Source organism: Trichomonas vaginalis, chromosome VI (assembly GCF_026262505.1).
Source record: "Trichomonas vaginalis G3 chromosome VI, whole genome shotgun sequence".
NCBI lineage: Eukaryota > Parabasalia > Trichomonadida > Trichomonadidae > Trichomonas > Trichomonas vaginalis.
In genome coordinates, this window is record NC_067208.1 from 4125263 (window position 1) to 4143209 (window position 17947).

At 33.6% G+C, this 17947-nt stretch overlaps 7 protein-coding genes and 5 pseudogenes across 12 annotated transcripts, besides 3 other annotated features; 8 read left to right on the forward strand and 4 right to left on the reverse strand.

The window, feature by feature from the left end:
• Positions 1-3180: part of a mobile genetic element that runs on past the window's edge.
• On the forward strand, positions 533-1038 carry TVAGG3_0802800 (annotated as a pseudogene). Its single transcript has one exon. A coding segment is annotated over exon 1 (506 nt).
• TVAGG3_0802810 (uncharacterized protein) lies at positions 1764-2117 on the forward strand (the record flags this gene model as incomplete). The annotated part of the gene is made up of 1 exon (XM_051247429.1): positions 1764-2117. The coding sequence occupies one exon, from the start codon at positions 1764-1766 to the stop codon at positions 2115-2117; it is 354 nt and encodes a 117-aa protein (XP_051082904.1).
• Positions 3181-3517: 337 nt separating the features above from the next.
• Positions 3518-4239, reverse strand: TVAGG3_0802820 (microtubule-associated protein family; the record flags this gene model as incomplete). The annotated part of the gene is made up of 1 exon (XM_051247430.1): positions 3518-4239. A coding segment is annotated over one exon (722 nt), but the record flags the coding sequence as incomplete, so codon positions are not given.
• Positions 4240-5596: 1357 nt separating this feature from the next.
• Positions 5597-9393: a mobile genetic element.
• TVAGG3_0802840 (microtubule-associated protein family) lies at positions 6026-6895 on the reverse strand (the record flags this gene model as incomplete). The annotated part of the gene is made up of 1 exon (XM_051247431.1): positions 6026-6895. A coding segment is annotated over one exon (870 nt), but the record flags the coding sequence as incomplete, so codon positions are not given.
• On the reverse strand, positions 6916-7323 carry TVAGG3_0802850 (uncharacterized protein; the record flags this gene model as incomplete). The annotated part of the gene is made up of 1 exon (XM_051247432.1): positions 6916-7323. One exon carries the CDS (start codon positions 7321-7323, stop codon positions 6916-6918), a length of 408 nt encoding a protein of 135 aa, XP_051082907.1.
• Positions 7334-8233, reverse strand: TVAGG3_0802860 (protein of unknown function, DUF4106 family; the record flags this gene model as incomplete). Its single annotated transcript, XM_051247433.1, has 1 exon — positions 7334-8233. One exon carries the CDS (start codon positions 8231-8233, stop codon positions 7334-7336), a length of 900 nt encoding a protein of 299 aa, XP_051082908.1.
• TVAGG3_0802870 (uncharacterized protein) lies at positions 8681-9322 on the forward strand (the record flags this gene model as incomplete). The annotated part of the gene is made up of 1 exon (XM_051247434.1): positions 8681-9322. One exon carries the CDS (start codon positions 8681-8683, stop codon positions 9320-9322), a length of 642 nt encoding a protein of 213 aa, XP_051082909.1.
• A 175-nt stretch (positions 9394-9568) lies between the features above and the next one.
• On the forward strand, positions 9569-9850 carry TVAGG3_0802880 (annotated as a pseudogene). Its single transcript has one exon — positions 9570-9850. A coding segment is annotated over exon 1 (281 nt).
• A 253-nt stretch (positions 9851-10103) lies between these two features.
• Positions 10104-17947: part of a mobile genetic element that runs on past the window's edge.
• TVAGG3_0802900 lies at positions 11101-11634 on the forward strand (annotated as a pseudogene). The gene has a single exon. A coding segment is annotated over exon 1 (534 nt).
• TVAGG3_0802910 lies at positions 12266-13251 on the forward strand (annotated as a pseudogene). The gene has a single exon. A coding segment is annotated over exon 1 (986 nt).
• Positions 14127-15287, forward strand: TVAGG3_0802920 (annotated as a pseudogene). The gene has a single exon. A coding segment is annotated over exon 1 (1161 nt).
• TVAGG3_0802930 (uncharacterized protein) lies at positions 17129-17392 on the forward strand (the record flags this gene model as incomplete). Its single annotated transcript, XM_051247435.1, has 1 exon — positions 17129-17392. One exon carries the CDS (start codon positions 17129-17131, stop codon positions 17390-17392), a length of 264 nt encoding a protein of 87 aa, XP_051082910.1.

The window sequence follows — 17947 nt, forward strand, 5'->3', positions numbered from 1 at the left end:
AGTATATCTGAGGTATAACACTTTCTTCATTAATGTGTCAAGATCATAGTATTTGTATGCTCCAGAATAGAGAAGACGTGAACATAATGTATCCCAGTCTATGTATGGAGCTTTACTTATAACTTCTCTGACGATCTCTTTCTGATCAGTAGGAATTTTCTCATCTGGCTTAACATTTATTCTCTCCTTAAGTTCCTTAAGTATTTCATTCGTGTCATGAATGTGTTTCAGTCTATCAACGTAGTTATCATAGTCGTTAGCTATGATCGTTGCTTTTGGGAACATAATATGCAACAGATGAGAGATATAGAGAGAACCACCAAAGAGGTCAACGAAGACATAATCCCCTTTGATGTCTTTGAGTATGTCGATAAGATCTTTCCTGATCTTCGACTTATTACCTATGAAAGGTAAAGGAGGTTTGGTAAAAATCATTTATATGGTAATAAAAATAAGTGTTTACTTGAGACAATAACCTCTGTTGAGTTTGTAGAACAAGATCAGAAGTACGATCAAGTTCAAAACAACACAAATGGCTAGGATTGCGTTACCAACAATCTTTGTCTTTTCCCAGCAAGACTTCTTCTTTGGTTCATGTGCTGCTTCGACATCACTGTATGGCTCGGACATTAACTTAAAAAGTGTCATGACCACTTCATTTTTGATGAAGTCAACAGCTTATGTCCACTTCCTCCCACAAGCACTTGAGGACAAGAGAAGGTCATCATTGAATACCTTCAAGCCACTGAGAAGCTCCAAAAGCTTCAAGATCTCCGCGAAGAGTTCAAGTCCCGCTTGAAACAGGAGAACTTACTGCAGGAATACATGCTCATTTTGTACCCATTACTAGATGGCTCCCATTTACCATCAGAGTACACTGCAGCTCTTGATGCACTCAAAGATCTTCGCGATCACCGTCCGATCGGTAAAGAAGCCTTCGAGCTCACCATTGAGCAAGCCATCCTCGCCAAGTACAATGCAAAGAAGCGGATGCTCGAAGCTCTTGATAAGATCAAGGAGTACGTCGAAACGTTCTAAAATAATTACTTGAGTAAACAATAAGTTTTATTGAGTAAGTCTTGAAACATTTGTGCTTTTGTTCTTGTTTGAACAACCATATTTAACATTAGATAAAAAATTTTTTGGTTAAACAATAACATACTTAAGACATAAATTATACCTACTTATTAACTCAGTATATTGTGCATTATATGCATACTTAAACTCTTGAGCAATATTGTTCTCATCAATGATTCTGATCTGAGCTATTTTTGAGAAAGGTGGTGGAATACCACAACATGTGATGTCTGGGTCCAGTAGGTCTATTTCACACTTGAACCCAGTCATTCTGTGAACAACTTCTTCCAAGTCTGGCTTAGGTAGTAAGATCTGATCTTTGCTCACTAAGTTAGAAAAGAGCTCTTTGTCTTGGTCTAGAAGTATCTTCTGGTATATACTAAGTAAATACTCTTCTACACCAATCCTCGATGAAGTCTCCACAGATCTCGATGAGGTCAGGTTGGAAGTTAATGGACTTAAAGGAGGAGGATACATTGGTGCTTCTGAGTTCGTAGTTGTTTCCTCTTTTTTTATCTCTGTTGGAGCATCACTTACTGTACCAGATGGATAGTTCTTTATCACAATGTTATTAGTTGTTCTTGAATCAACATTGCTTGTTGGTTCAATTGGAAGATTAGCTGCACCATAAAGAATTGACTTCGATCTCATTTGTTATGAGTAAAAATTGTTTTATTCTCATATAAATGACGAACATTAACCCAGAGAACAACACAGAATATACTGCAACAGGAGTTGTTTACAATGATCTAGATCAGATCGTCCAACTCAAAGCCCCAAGAGGAAGGAATTTAATAAGACAACCTCCACCAAAGATATATGTTGATGATGGTAGTAATGGGTTCAACTTAGTGTATCATTACTCATATCCTCAATATGCAAAAATTGGGTCTACCCCAAACGTGACAAACCATTATATGAACCTTTATGATGAAGCAAGGTTTCATGCACCAACGAAGAAAGAACCTGATGCATCAAGATTACATGAATTCGCAGACCATGATGGTTATAGCGATTACTCAATGCCTGTAAGACTTTAACGTTAATAAAAAAATGACTGTTGGTAAACAAGAAAAAACTTTAATACAAGAGGATTTGATGCTACCAATATATTCAACTGATATGGGAGCTTATCAATTCGATACATTTGAGAATCCTGGTGGAACACCACCATATTTTCTTTTGTTCATCAATGTAAACAGTAGAAAAGGTTATGCGTTCCCAATGAGTGAAAAGAACTCAAACAATGTTCTAAGTGCAATGCAGAAGTTCATTTCACAAGCTACAGGTGAAATGAAGCCTACAATACTTACTAGTGATGAAGACCCAGCTTATACGACACAAAATGTTCGAGATCTGTTGGTCAGTCATAACATTGAGCACATGACGACACAGAAATACAATCATAACATACTAGGTATTATTAATAGGTTCTGTAGAACTATTAGAACTATGTTACATATGAAGTTAAACCTCAAAGAAGGTGATAAAACACCACCTTTCACTGCAGATACAATGAGACAAATTATTAATGACTACAACACTGAATATCATTCAAGCACACAACAAAAGCCTGATGATTTCACAGAAAAGGATAATGAGGAATATATAAAGAAGCAAAGATTGAAAGAAGAGTATGTCAGAAAAAATAACCTTTATAACTTAAGACCTGGTCAAAAAGTTCAAGTCATAGTTGAACCAAGAACATGGGGTAAAGGTAACCAACAAAGAAGACATCTTGATCCTTCTTATTATACAGTTGATTCAGTTGATACAAGTGCATACTTGTTAAGAGCAAAAGATGGAAGTGTTGCAAGATATCCACGTTATCAGATATGGACAAAAATAGAGCATGGATTAAAGCAAGGAGAAACTTTAGATCAAGGAAGACACGGTGCTGTTAAAAGTATTGATGGTCATGAACTTGTCGGTAATGATGTAAAGTATGATGTTACGTTTGAGAACGAAAATACAGGAAAAGTGACAGGTAGAGGTATGCGTGAAGGTAATCCAAACAGGTTGTCACAAATGGAAGTACAGTATTGGAGGAAAAATATTAATGAAGGTCATGTTAAAGATATGCCTAGTTTTCTTGAGAAGTATCGTGGGTTTCGAGTTTAGCTTGTAAGTCCTTTATTTTTGTTTCATACAATGAGATCTTCCTTCTGATCTGTTCATCATTGAGAGGTTGCTTGACTTTACGGAACTGTACACGTCCGTCTTTCATTGTATGTACATAATATCCATCAGGAACCTTACCATCTTTTATATATTCAGTTAACCACTTTTGTTTAGTTGATGCTTTAATGACTTGACTCATTTCTTACTGGATAAATTTTTATGTTTTTTATCTTTTGACGATTTTTTCTTATCCTTATCTTTCTTCTTGTCCTTGTCCTTCTTTGATTTATCCTTCTTCTTGTCCTTGTCCTTCTTGGACTTCTCTGCTGCAGGTGGTGTTGGATTCTGTTTGACTTTAGCACTTGGGTCAGGACCTTGTCTTTGAGACTTAGATATAGATTGTTTAGGAGCTGCTGCTTGTTTAGTTGCTTCAGCTTGTTGTTTAGCTAATTCAGCAGCTTGTTTATCATTCTCTTCTATTTCCTTTGCACCAGTTGCGACTTCATTCTTGAACTTTTGGAGATTCTCAGCAGCATCCATTACCTTATTCGCTCCTTTAAACAATCCATAAAATTTCTGCCATGGTGATACTGAAGGTATATTTCCACCAATTGCTGGAGGAACTGATGCTTCAGGAGTTGGAGATGGTGTTTTGTCTGAATTGAGATGCTTTTCTGCTTCAAGAACTTGTGTAGTATTTTTCTCCAGGTATGCTTTTGCAACCTCCTTAACTTCTGGACGTTCATTATTTACATCCTGTCTTGGTGTTGATGTTTCAGTAGCGTTTTCCTGAGTTACATTAACAACAGGTTGCTCAACTGCTGAAACATTAGCTGCTTCAGTAATGTTATGAGTAGTTGAAACATTTCCTGATATACCTTCTCCTGTTGGAACTCTTGGAGCAATTGTTGTGATGTTCGCCATTGCAGGAGTTGGAGTAGGAGTGTCATCAATCTTTCTGTCAGCTTTCGTCGTTTGCGTTGTAGTATTTGTTGTTTCATTACCATATTTTGATCTTAGTCTGGTAAGCTCTAACTTCATATGTTCTTCAGGATATGCATACTTATTATATTCACCCTTAATATTCTTTTTCCATTCATCGTATTTATCTTCTGCTGATTTCTTAATTGATGCTAGTCCGTTTACAGCCAATTCATCAGTACCGTTATCAGTAGTCTGGTTATATAAAAGATTAGCAGCTGATCTAATTGTGTAATCCGTAAGATTACCAAAACGCTCTATTGTACCTAATGTTGTGTTCTTCAGTTCCTTTCCAATTCCTTGTGCAGCATCTTTGACTAAATCAGCACCCCATGCACCAAATTGTCTCACAGGAGCCGCTATTGATGGTGAAGGAGATGGAGATGGCGATGGAGTTGGTGATGGTGAAGGAGATGGAGATGGTGAAGGAGATGGAGTTGGCGATGGTGTTGCTGCTTTCGCCTTTCTATCAGCTTCTTCCTTAGCCTTTCTATCTGCTTCTTCTTTCGCCTTTCTATCTGCTTCTTCCTTAGCCTTACGAGCTTTTTCTTTCTTCTTAAGTTCCTCTAGTTCTTTACGTTCAGCTTCTTCTTTCGCCTTTCGTTCAGCTTCTTCCTTAGCCTTACGAGCTTTTTCTTTCTTCTTAAGCTCCTCTAGTTCTTTACGTTCAGCTTCTTCTTTCGCCTTTCGTTCAGCTTCTTCCTTAGCCTTACGAGCTTTTTCTTTCTTCTTAAGCTCCTCTAGTTCTTTACGTTCAGCTTCTTCTTTCGCCTTTCGTTCAGCTTCTTCCTTAGCCTTACGAGCTTTTTCTTCATAATATTTTGTATACTTATCATCAGCCCAATTACCAAGTGATTTGGCACCTGTTAGTATTCCATTTGCGGTTGATGTTGCTGTTCTTCCGAGCCATCCCCCTACCGCTGAAGCACCATTGCCAATAGCACTACCAGCATTTAAAATTCCACGACCAATCCATATCCCTGGTTTTGCCTTTGTATTAAGAGTAAGAAATTCTTCCTTCCTATCTTCAGGTGTAGGATTTGTAACAGTTCTTACAGTATCAACAACAGTGTCAACACTGGTTCCAATAGCACTACCAACAGCTGTTGCACCAGTTAGAATACCATGGGTAACTAAATCAGTAGCTCTTGAGACAACATTATCACTCGAGGCTTTCTCTGCTGGATAGTTTGATCCTTTGTAAGTTCCTGGACCACCTCTATTTGAAGCTTCTCCTTCAACTATTTTCTTCTCTTCTTGTGCTTGTTCTCTGGCAACACTCAATGCACGTTCTTGTCTTTGAATGTTGTCTTTCTTTAACATGTAACCACCAAGTGTCTGTGGTGGTGTGTTTTTATCTAGTGCAGCATCAATTGCAGCCTTTTCTTTTCGCTTTTCTTCGTCTAACCAATTTTGAATAGATTCTGCATCAGTTGGTTCAGCTGGAGTTGGAGACGGTGTTGGAGCTTTAGTTGGTGTTGGAGACGGTGTCGGAGCTTTAGTCGGAGTTGGAGAGGAGTAGGTGCGGTGTGGGAGTTGGAGATGGAGTTGGAGGTACTGTTGGTTCTGGAGTTGGTTCAACAGTCGGTGAAGGTGTTGGCGCCTTTGTGATTCTTGGAGTTGGCTCTGGTGTTCTAATAGGGGAAGCAGTTGGTGTATTAGCTCTTTTAAGAACCTGTGATCTTTCCGCTTGATTTGAATCAGATACTGGGTTAGTTGTACTAGGATGTGATACAGGAGTTATTTTTGGTGTAGGTGTTGGTTTATTTAATGTTATACCATGACTACTCGACATTGGTGGAGGACCTGCGTGAGCAGTTGGTGTCAGAGTTGGCGTTGGAGCTACTGTAGGAGTTGGCGTTGGAGCTACTGTTGGTTCAGGAGTGGGAGTTGGTGTTGGAGCTACTGTAGGAGTAGGTGTAGGAGTTGGTGTTGGAGTCGACATTTGTTTTAACCTCTCATTATACCAATTCTCCAAATAATAAGCCTCACCCATTAAGTTACTCTGTCTTTGTTTTATAGAAAATTCACCTAACAGTAATTCATCATGAATCATTTTCTGCAGCTTTGTCGTGTTTTCTACTTCCTTTATTAGAACGCTCGATGTATTCGCCAATCCTCTATATTCCTTAATCATCTTATCTAGTTTGTTCATATTTGGTACTTCCTTTTTCTTCTCAGCGTTAATCTCATTAGATCGTTTCTCCAATTCTTCAACTACTTTGTAAAGCTTATTTATCTTGACATGTGATTCCTTTACTTCTCCAGTCCTTGGATCCTTAGGTTCCTTGTATTTAGCTAATTTCGTCTCTATATATCTTCGTTTAGCGTCATATCCAGGATCACTGGTTCGTAAAGGATGCGAAGGTGGACGAAAATAAGGTATGTAGAAATCTGGATCATCATTAATAGAAGAACGTGCTTTAAAGTTACGAACCGCGTCTGTAAAAGGGTCTCTACCACGTGCTGTATATGTTGATGTAATCAAAAAGCCTTCTCTTCTCATTGGGAAATTAATACGACCTTTTTGAACATATTCTTTCTCAAAGTATTGCCTAGCATTGTAATCAAAAGCAAGATCATTATATATATCGCGCAAAAAATCAAATGTATGCTGCTTGAACTTTTGATCGCTAATTATGGTACGAATTATCGGACGTTCATTCTCCCATTTCTTAACTCGTTCATCAATGAGTTTCCTCTCTTGTTCACTCATTTAAACCTCATAAAAATATATTATCTGCGTATAGTGCCACTAATAGCATTAATCCATGGCATGTCTGATAGTACACGTACTGACTGAACTAATGGCTTATGATTGTTCCAAATAGCTCCTCCAATGTATGCGTTATACTTATTGTTGTCAATAGTTTGTTGAGGTTGAACTATAGGTGTTTCAACAGGCTTGTCTCTACTGAAGTCACCACCAAGAGCTTTATTGAATGCTTTAAGATTCTTCGTTAATGCATTATCTTCACCTAATGTAGTTTTTGCAATTCTTTCACCAAGACTACCGATAACACCACCGACTTGACCAACTTGAGGGAAAAGTTTGTTAGCAATGTTAAATCCAGCACCTATTACAAGACCAGGATTTTTTTTCACCATACCCCATCCAGCTTTAACATAATCGCCAAAACCCATTTATTTCTTCTTAAAATAATGTCATCTTTTGTTGCTTAACTTCTTTAAAGTCCGTCTTTCCTGCAACTATATGAACTTCCATATATGAACGAGGTGTTGGTAGCTCTTTGTATTTGTTCCATAACTCTTCCCAATCTTCTGTTGCTCCTGACTGTTCAATCATTGACTGAAAGTCTCTCATAGAATAACCTTGAAAGATAACGAAGTCAGTGCATAGTCTCTTAATGTTTAAACATATATGTCTCCATGTTTGACACATGATGACAACAGTATAGTTATAATGTCTGACCTTAGTGATGAAGTTCGCTAATGGTGAACGTGGGTCATTCAATAAGTCATGACCACCATAATCGTCTAACACTAATAGAGAATTACTGGGATACTTTGTGAAAGGATATTTGTTCAACTTCTTTACAACATATATTGCAATCTTCTTATACTCAAACTTTCCATCAGGTTTCCTTAGTTGATGCTTTGTTAAGATGTGTTCCATCTCCTCTGAAATTTTTTCGAACTTACTTTGAACGAACTCAACAATAGCGTAATACTTTGCTTTCATCTTAACGTTCTTCATTAAATAAGGCATAAGTTCTTTATCATCCTTTTTCAGTACTGGTGCTTTAACTTGACTCATAAATGTCTTCGCTGTTTTATCCATTGTTCCTGATGTTGCTGAGATAACTATTGAGTCATAATATGGAGTATTAGTGAAGCGGTCTGTTATCATTATATGACGAATAACACCATATGTCTTACCTGAACCCATCTTACCGCAGTAGAAATAAACACCATTAGTACAAAATGGATAATCATCAGAAAATGGCATAATGAGTGCATTGTTTAGTTCTTTACTATTCTTACGTGCTCCATCATGAAGAATCTTATCTACTTGATTAATAACTTTCTCCATCTTTTAGTTACATATAAAATGTCTAAATATGATGGATTATACTATGAACATGTTATGAATGATGGCACGATAAGTGGTAATACAGTCTCATATAAATTACCGAGAGACTTCATTGAATATCCTGCGTCAAAAGCTCTTGAGATAAGAAAGATAAGTCTTGAGCATCCAGACTTTGAGTTTCTTGCTATTCCATTAGAAATGACAGATTCATCAAAATCAGTGAAAAAAAGGTTTGACATGAGATATTACATAAAACCCAACATGACTACACAGGAGTTGAATGAAGGTCTTATGGAAAAAATGACTGAGGCAAGTAGAGAATTTGTTGATTGTTACTATGATTCAAATGAAAATAAATTGAATGTATTAAGAAAAGGTACATCACCAATCATAACATTACCTTCATACAGTAGTATAGAAAAAAATGCCTTGAATTATAAATATGACATGTCCCTAGGAGATGTGTTGGATTTCATCACTGCGTTATTAGAAACCACTGAAACAGACACAACATCAAGAAAACCAGAGCTTGTTTGGGAAGATGACCATGGTAGAACATTCACGCAAAAAGTAATTCCATCGAAAGCAAAATTTTTAGACTTATGGGAAAAAAAATATATCTCGCGAATGCATGTATATTATAGTTTTACCATAGCAGATTTCACTGACGAAAATGATAAAGATAAAAAAACATATAAGTACTTTGATGAGCTTTTCATAACTATAGCGAATATCAGGTTTATCCTTGAGCGAAAGGGCAAACCAACATATAAATTTGTCGGTTATCAGATAAGAATAAATCCTCTCCTTGAGCCTTTAGTAACGTTGAGTAATATTGCTCATGATAACAAACAATTTATATGTAATGTGAATGAACAGCTTGTGCCACCAAAATTTTACGATATCACTGGTTATAAAGATGCACTCGTGTTTGAGTTTTATAAGCGCTTTTCATTCAAAAGAGTTGAAGAATCAACTGATGGTCAAAAAAAGGAATATTATGTAAAAGAACCATATGAAATTCCTAAAGACTCTAATATAATGGTTGAACTTATATTAGAGTCTGGTACTCAATCTCAACATAAATAGTTTACGTGACAGAATTTTTTTGACACGTAAAGTTTACATTTTAATGGAAGCGAACAACAAAGCTCCTGCTAAGATCTTGCCATCCAGAAGCCAGAGGTGACTGAAGAACAGTCCTCTGGCGACGAGGAAATATTGATGGGTGGCGAGAGTCCGAAGACCGAGATCAAGATCCCAGATCTCGATCACAAGCAAACGGCAAAGAAAACGGGTCCACGAGCTACTCCTCGAGAGCTACGTTTAATCAAGACCAGCCACAAGTATTTGAAGCAGCTGGAGGAGTCAAACGTAGCTCTCGAGGAACTAAAGCTCAAGCTGGCTGAAAAAGTAGAGGAAGCGAAAGGTAAAGAGCTCTACATCAGCCAGCTTGAGTATAAAGTTGACTCTTATGCCAACGAGATCTGCGATCTTCGATCTCGTCTCAACCGTGTGGGACATGAGTCAGACAGCTGGCATGAAAGGTTCCTTAAGGCTGACACATCCTACCATGAATTAAAGCGCGCCATAAGGAACTTAGCCACTGGCTTCTGATCCCTCCTCTAAACCACGAATAAACACCTAATTTTACTACTATAACTCTTATTTTTACTCATATTACTCACATATATCCTCATATAACTTATAGTTCATTGTCACTCAGATCACGATCTTTGTGATCACGATCAACTTAGGAAAAGAGAAAAAGTATAAAAGTTAGTATAATTAATTGTTTAGTCTTAAGTAAGCTTATTGTTCATCAAGGAGTTGATGTAAGCGTTTCTTTGCCTCCGTGATCTGCTTCTTTTATAAGCTTACAGTTAAGCCAACAGCAGAGTCTATTAAATATACTGAGAAACCAGTGTTATGCTTCTTACGTCACGTTTGCCTCTCCATACAGATTAAACCTGTGGGACCACCTATCGTACTTCTCGACGATTATGATTTATCAGCCCCTGCTAGTGAATAAAGGTTAGTTTACATATGAACGTTTATTTTTACACATATATGCGTACATATGCGCGCCCGTATGGTGTCAGTTTTCTGTCACTTTTTTCATTGTGTCGGTGCCTGTAGCTGTAGGCTACAGGCGACGCACAATGTATACTGTACTATCAAAATAGCAAAAATCTATTTGATAGCTGTAAACAAACAATAATTTTTATTTCAAGCAAAATCACTTATTTTCATCTAAAAGTAGTATATGTGGAGGGTTGTGTGACTTTTTTTGTAAACGTAAGAATTCATACAATATTGAACGATTTTGTATCATTTTTTTTAACATATGAAGTAAAAAATGTATGATTCTTACGGTTTTTATTCTTACGTTTTTGAATAAATTAAGATTTAAAAAATTTTCAAAATTGTAAGACATTTACACTCAGCCCAAACATAAACACATTAAAAAATTAACATTAATTTTAAAATAATTTATTTTATCTTTTATAAAAGAAGCTATATATAGATGATGTCAGATATTCCGCGATTAATTAAACATTGTTTAAATCCTGAATGGAATCAATGGAGTCATAATCAAAGACCTCATAAACGAGTAAAAGATTCACTACCATAATGAAATAAAAAATAAAAAAATAAACTTTAAAAATTCAATGTCTTACATTTTTGAATAATTTATTTTTAATTCGTATGAAATGAGCGTCAAAACTAACGACGTTAAAAAATTAGGATTCACAAACGAGGAAATAAAGGATATATTAGATGAGGGTTATGAAGTTAGTAAATATTATTTAAGAAATTGTCAAAAATTTGCCGAGTTATTAAATGATTTAGATTATGATGGAAAAATGAATAAAGATGATGTTATAAATTTCTTATATCCCACATCTGAAGAAGAAAAACCTAAAGAACCTGATGTTTTCCCTGAATATTATGAAGAATGGATTAAAGATGATGAATATGATGAAATTGAAAGACTGGAAAAAATAAGAGATGAAATAGATGAAAAAATTAAGGAATTAAGAGAAGTTGAAAAATATAATGAAAATGAAGTAGAGGGTTTAATGAATATCCCAGCTTCAGAATCAGCAGTTCAGAAATCTCATGAAGAAAGATATAAAAATTATGTCTCAGAATCAACACAAAATTTATTAGATGGCGAAATAGATGAAACACTTTCAGAAGAAGGTACTAAATTTATTCGTAAACATAAGTTACAATTTATTGATAATGAAAATACCCTGTATCTACTTTCACCCCTTTGATTCTGAAAAATTCAAAAAAGCACTAAAAACGTGACATATGCAACTAATACGATTAAGAAAGAAGATCATGATATTTACACAAATTATTATTTAAATAAATGCACAGGTGTTGATAAAGTTTTTGATTTATTAGATAAAATATCAAAAGAAACCATTGGAACTATAAAATTTTGTGTGATTGTGGTTTCATTATTGAAGATACCAATAATGTTTCATATGAAAGAACAGCACCGAAGGAAGACGAAGTGAAAGGTCTATACCATTCGTTATTAAGAATATAAAAGATATGAAAACTTATAAACATTATATTTATTCATTTATTTCAGAAAAAATGGAAGCAACCCATAAAACATCTTCTCATCATTTTATAGCTATTCATACATTCCTTTTCAAAGTTGTGAAATTAAATAAGACAGGAATTAGATTTAATGTATCAGGGTACGCATTCTTGAGTAAATTAAAATGTATTCGTCACGTCGCAGATGATAAAAATTTATGTGTTCTTAATTCATTTTATGGCTTTAAAAAATAAACTTTTTTTTAATTTTTTTATTCTTACATAAATGAACAAAAACGGAACAGCTAAAATGAATGATAATCAAATTAGAGCAGAAGGTAGAAGGTTATTTAAACGCTTCTATAACATTCCTGATGGTGTTAATCCTAAAACTCGTAGAAGTTATTTAAATGAAGCAATAGATGCATATGAAGGTTTGACATTTCATCAGAAAGTGAGAGGTTAGCAAGAATGTTAAATGTTAATATTGATTTTTATTATTGTGACCCTCAACCAGAAGACGTGGACATAAATAAGGTAGACTTTCCATTAGTGGAATCAATAATGATAGATCCAGAATTTGAAACAGTAAATATTTTATTAACACAGAGTCCATGTGGAAAACTTCACGCTGACAGAATAACAGACGTTGAAGCACTCACCGGCTATAGAGTTTGTCCATATTGTAAAGAAGAAGTTTATTCTATCCGTGATGATCCAGAAAGGAAAAACCAAAGAAGATTTTTAAAGCATTGTGAGAAATGTAAAGAAAATAATGGAAGATTAATTCAAGACGTTCAATTGCAAAAGACACAGCAACCATATGCACCACATATTACGAAACAGAAGATATATCAGTGGTTATTAGCTCATAATTTGCAGGAATATTATCAACCGACAAGATATTATATTACTTTTGACTTCGAAACATTAGAGACTAAAGAAGAATTACAACTTTCTGAGTGTGCAACTTTGAACGCTTACTTAAAACCATTCATGGTATCATCAACGGTTAAATTAAATGATAAAACATATACGAGGAATTTTTGCTTAACTTCGAGTGATTCTTTTATTTCTGATTGGATTGAGTTTTTATTTTCAACCTGTTCATTAGTTGCTAAATCAAATATTGAACAATATGAAGAATTAATGAAGTCGCAAACATAAATGAAAAACAGAAAGAAGCATTTAAAGAACTTCTAGATGAGGAATTCAATAAAGTGAATATCATAGGTTTTAATTCGGGAAAGTTTGATTTAAATTTAATTCTTCGTGATTTAAACACTGCAAAATGGAAGATAAAATCAATGCTGGGTTCTTCTTCTCAATTTAAGCAAGTCATAGTAAAGAAAACAAACGCTCCATATGAATTAAGATTTATTGACATCAGAAATTATATAGCGGGTGGGACATTAGACCAATTCACTCAAGATTTCGGAAACAATAAATCACGTGTTAAATCCTTTTTCCCTTATCAATTCATCACATGGGAGAATTACGAAGATGAATTATATAAAAAGGAACCATTCACGAAAGATTCATTTTATTCAGCATTAACACAAGAAACAATATCCGATTCAGATTATCAAATATATCTCAATGATGCTAAAAACTTTAAGAATGATTAGAATATTTTATTCATTATTGCAATAAAGATGTTGAAATTATGATTGACCCAATTGATAAAATTATTGAAGAAACATTTGTTTATAAAATTGATATGCTTCATAATCTTTCTTTATCATCGAATGCTTCAATGATTCGTTACGCGTTAGCATATAAGAACTTCAATCCTAACGAAACATATCCAGAAGAAGAAAATGTGGAATCAAGTTTTGAATTAACGAAAAAGTATTGGAAATATAAAATTGAATCATATAAGAAACAAGATGAAAAAGGCGAAAAGAGATACTAAAAACAATGTTTCAATGGATGACTATCAATACTATCACGATTTAATCCTTTCATCTAAATGCAAAATGTGTGGTAAAGCGTTTACATATGCAAATAAACCAACATTGGATAGAATCGATAATGAAAAACCACATACCAAAGAAAATTGTCAGTTAATGTGTTGTTATTGCAATGTCGTAAAATCAAATAAAGACGAAGATGTTCAACGTTTAAGAATCAATTTAAGAAATTATGCATTAAAAAATAATTTACCAATGACTTTGATTCAGTTGAAGCTTATCACATTCTCCGTAATGGAATTACTGGTGGTTTATCAAATGTTCAACATAGAGTAAATCTTAAAGGAATCACGCACATTAATAAACTTTCATATAATCCAGAAACTAAAACTGTATCAAATGAGGACACCACCAACATTATGACTCATTTCGTTGGGTGTTGATTTTAATTCATTATATCCTTCATCATTTTCATCTAATCCTCATGATTTCATTCAATATACTGACCATAAAATGTATATGCCGGGAAGATTGAATGGTGTTATCATTTGTGATACAGCAACAAAGAAAGCAAAAGCACTGGGAATTATTAAGAAGAAAAATACTTTATTCGTGGCTGAAGTAAAGGGTCACATTGATGAAAAATACATTAATGATTACATTAACTTTTTACCGATAATAAGAAACTTAGATATTATCACAGATGAAAAAACAATTGGCAGTTTTATGTATAATTACATGAAATCAAACAATCTACCAGTTGACCAGAAACAGAGAAAATTAACTCAGTTAGCATCAACACACAACCAATATCAACCATTTTCTTCTTATTATCTTTGGTATCTAATAGACAGATTTCATTTTATCATCGATGATATTCAATCAATTTTAACATTTACGAAAAACACTTGTTTTAATGAATTTGCGAACAATTTATGAACGAAAGACAAAAGGCTGAATTAGAAGGAAATAAAGGAAAAAGTTTATTTTGCAAGATTTCACTTAATGGATCATATGGTTACGATGCAATGAATACACAAAATTACGCAAAGACTAAAATAATGAATGCACAGAAGTCACGCGTTGCATGTATGTCAAATAAGTTTAAAAACATAAGAGAAATAGGTGAAGATACATATCAAGTGATGCTTAAAGATAGATTTTATAGATGTGAAACATGTTTACAAGAGGCATTCTTCACTTTAGATAACGCAAAATACTGGTATTTGGTTTTCATTTATGATTTTATGTATAAATGCATGGATGTTAATCGTTTTCATTTCATTGAAGGTGATACTGATTCATCTTATTGGGCAATCGCTGGCGACCAAATCTTCCTAACACTCAAGCATTTCAAGCAATTGTTACCGATAAACAATTTTATGATAAAAACATTTTCAAATTCGCACCTTTTGATTTCTTCTGTTTTGATGAGAAATTTAAACCTAAATTAAAGAATAAAGCTGAAGAAAAAGCACATGAGAAGAAGTTATTGGGTTTAGCAATTGAGAAACAAGGTGATAACATGGTTGCTTTATGTCCTAAGTGTTATACATCATTCAATGGTTCAATTGATGGAAGTGATTTTAAAAAGATTGCACAAAAAATGAAAGGAGTTAGTTTACGACAAAATAAACAATTAACACCTAAAAATTATTTGGATATAATAAATGATAAATTGATATTTGATGGTCAAAATATTAATTTACAACTTAAAAATGGGTCAATGACTCGCTTAACAATCGGTAAGACTGCATTAACAGGAGCACACACTAAGGCTGTATGTTGTGAAAATGGATGTTGTATGCCATTTATTTAATGAAATGCCACAGAAGAGACAAAGAGGTGGGCACCCTTAAAACATTGATTTTATTTTTATATAAATGGATAACGTACATTTAAAAATTTTAATTGCTGATTTAATATTTAATCAAAATTTTCTTGATTATTATGATTTAAAAGCATATCTCCAAAAATATGATAACAATATAACGGGTGATGATATGGAATATTATTATCCATATTATAAAAATGAAATTTTGAAATATCATAATAAAATAATTTCTGAAATTAAAGACAAAATTAAAAATAATGAATATTCAAAGGGAAAAACTAAATCACAGCTTAAACAGTTGAAAGATTTCAAAAATAAAGTATTAACAGAAGAAGATATTGATGAATTATATAAATTATATAATCCTGAGCCACAAAAACCAAAGGAACAAAAACCAAAGGAACAAAACGCCCAGGTTCTTCAGACCATAAATGAAGCACAAGCTTTAATTTATGATTCATTAGTTAAACCATATTCAGCCCGACTTTTAAATGAAGATCAACTTTTGGAATTCATCCTTCAACATAAACTCGAAGCAGGAAAGTATATCAAACCTTTATATACAGCATATTTAAAACAAATGAATAGAATACATCCAGAATTAATGAAGGGGGGAATGAAATCCAAAATCAAAGCAGATAAAATTAAACCACCTGCAACACCAAAACCTCCAACGACAGTACCGCCTCCTCCTTCAGTTAATCCTTCATCATTCACTTTATTATATCCATTTCAAACATTTAAGAAGCAAAAAGATTTTAAAAAGGATTTCAAGATATTAAATAAACCAATTGACCCAAAATTCAACCGTTAAAGGAAAAATTTAGTCGCCCTTCATTTGCTCCATATCCATATTCATACGAAATCGATCATCTGGAATATTCAAAAGGAAACGTTACTTATTTATTTGCCATTAACATTAACACTAGATATTTATATTGCATTCCAGTGAAAGGGAAAACAGAACAGGAAACAAGAAGAGCTATTCAATACTTACTAGATCATGAAAGAGTAGATAATATCAGGGGTGATGGTGATAAAGGATTTCAGGCAGCTATGACTCATTATTTCCCACAAATTAATTTTTACTTTTCATCCTCTCCATATACGTTTCATAATAAAATAGTTGATGCGGTAATGAGAACTCTTAGAGATGCGTTAGGGGTTAACGGTCAGATATACTGGGATGGAAATCATGACTCCATCATACAAGTTAGTATATTATTACAATAATACATGGCATAGAACTATAAACATGAAACCAGTGGAAATGAAAAATGATATTTCAAAAGAATGGGAATATATTAGAAAGCAAATGGAAAAGTTAAATGATGTTAAACGTGAACAAATTAATTCGGGGCTCATGAATTTTAAACAAGGAAATAAAGTTTTAATTCATCTCGATTATGGAAAAACTGATAAATCAATGACAAAAAGAAGACGAAGATTTGACACAATAGCTGAATTTGTTAGATATATTAACGGCAATGCATTAGTTGAAGTTGACAATAAATTAATAGAAATTCCGATTTATTTTATTACTCCATTATATTTAAATAATATTTAATTTTTTTTATTTCGTAAGAAATGAGTGACAATGAAGCAGCCAAGAGTCCAGACGATGAATATAAAAAGAAACTAAACAGAATTAAATCAAAAATATGCTATTACAAAAAGAAGCCACAATGCGGTGGGGTTGAAAACGATGAAGAAATAATCGAAAAATTAGAAACTTATCGTTCAATCATTAAACTGAGTGAAGCAAAAATAAAAGAATTTAATAGAATAAATAAATTGATTGGAAGAGATGAATTTAATAAAGATGAATTTTTAAACTCTATCCAAATTTAATTTTTATTCCTCTTCGACAACATCTCTCTTTCCATCATTACTGCATAACCACATTTTCTCAATTTTAGTGGTTTGTTATTTTTAACATGTTCTTGCATCATTTTTATCATTTCCTCCCTTGTTATGATTCGTGGTAAATTTTGAGCTTGTGGGGTATTCATTTATGATAAAAATAAAAATTTAAATTATGCCGTTCTAAAGTTTGTGACAACATGACATTTTGACAACATCATGGGTTATTCAATAATTAATTATTTTTGAAGAACTGAAGGGGTCACCAGGTCACCAGGTCATTTAACTTCTCTGAAAAAATGATACAACATGACATTTAGACAACATCATGGGTTATTCAATAATTAATTATTTTTGAAGAACTGAAGGAGTCACCAGGTCACCAGGTCACCAGGTAATTTAACTTCTCTGAAAAAATGATACAACATGACATTTTGACAACATCATGGGTTATTCAATAATTAATTATTTTTGAAGAACTGAAGGGGTCACCAGGTCACCAGGTCACCAGGTAATTTAACTTCTCTGAAAAAATGAGACAAC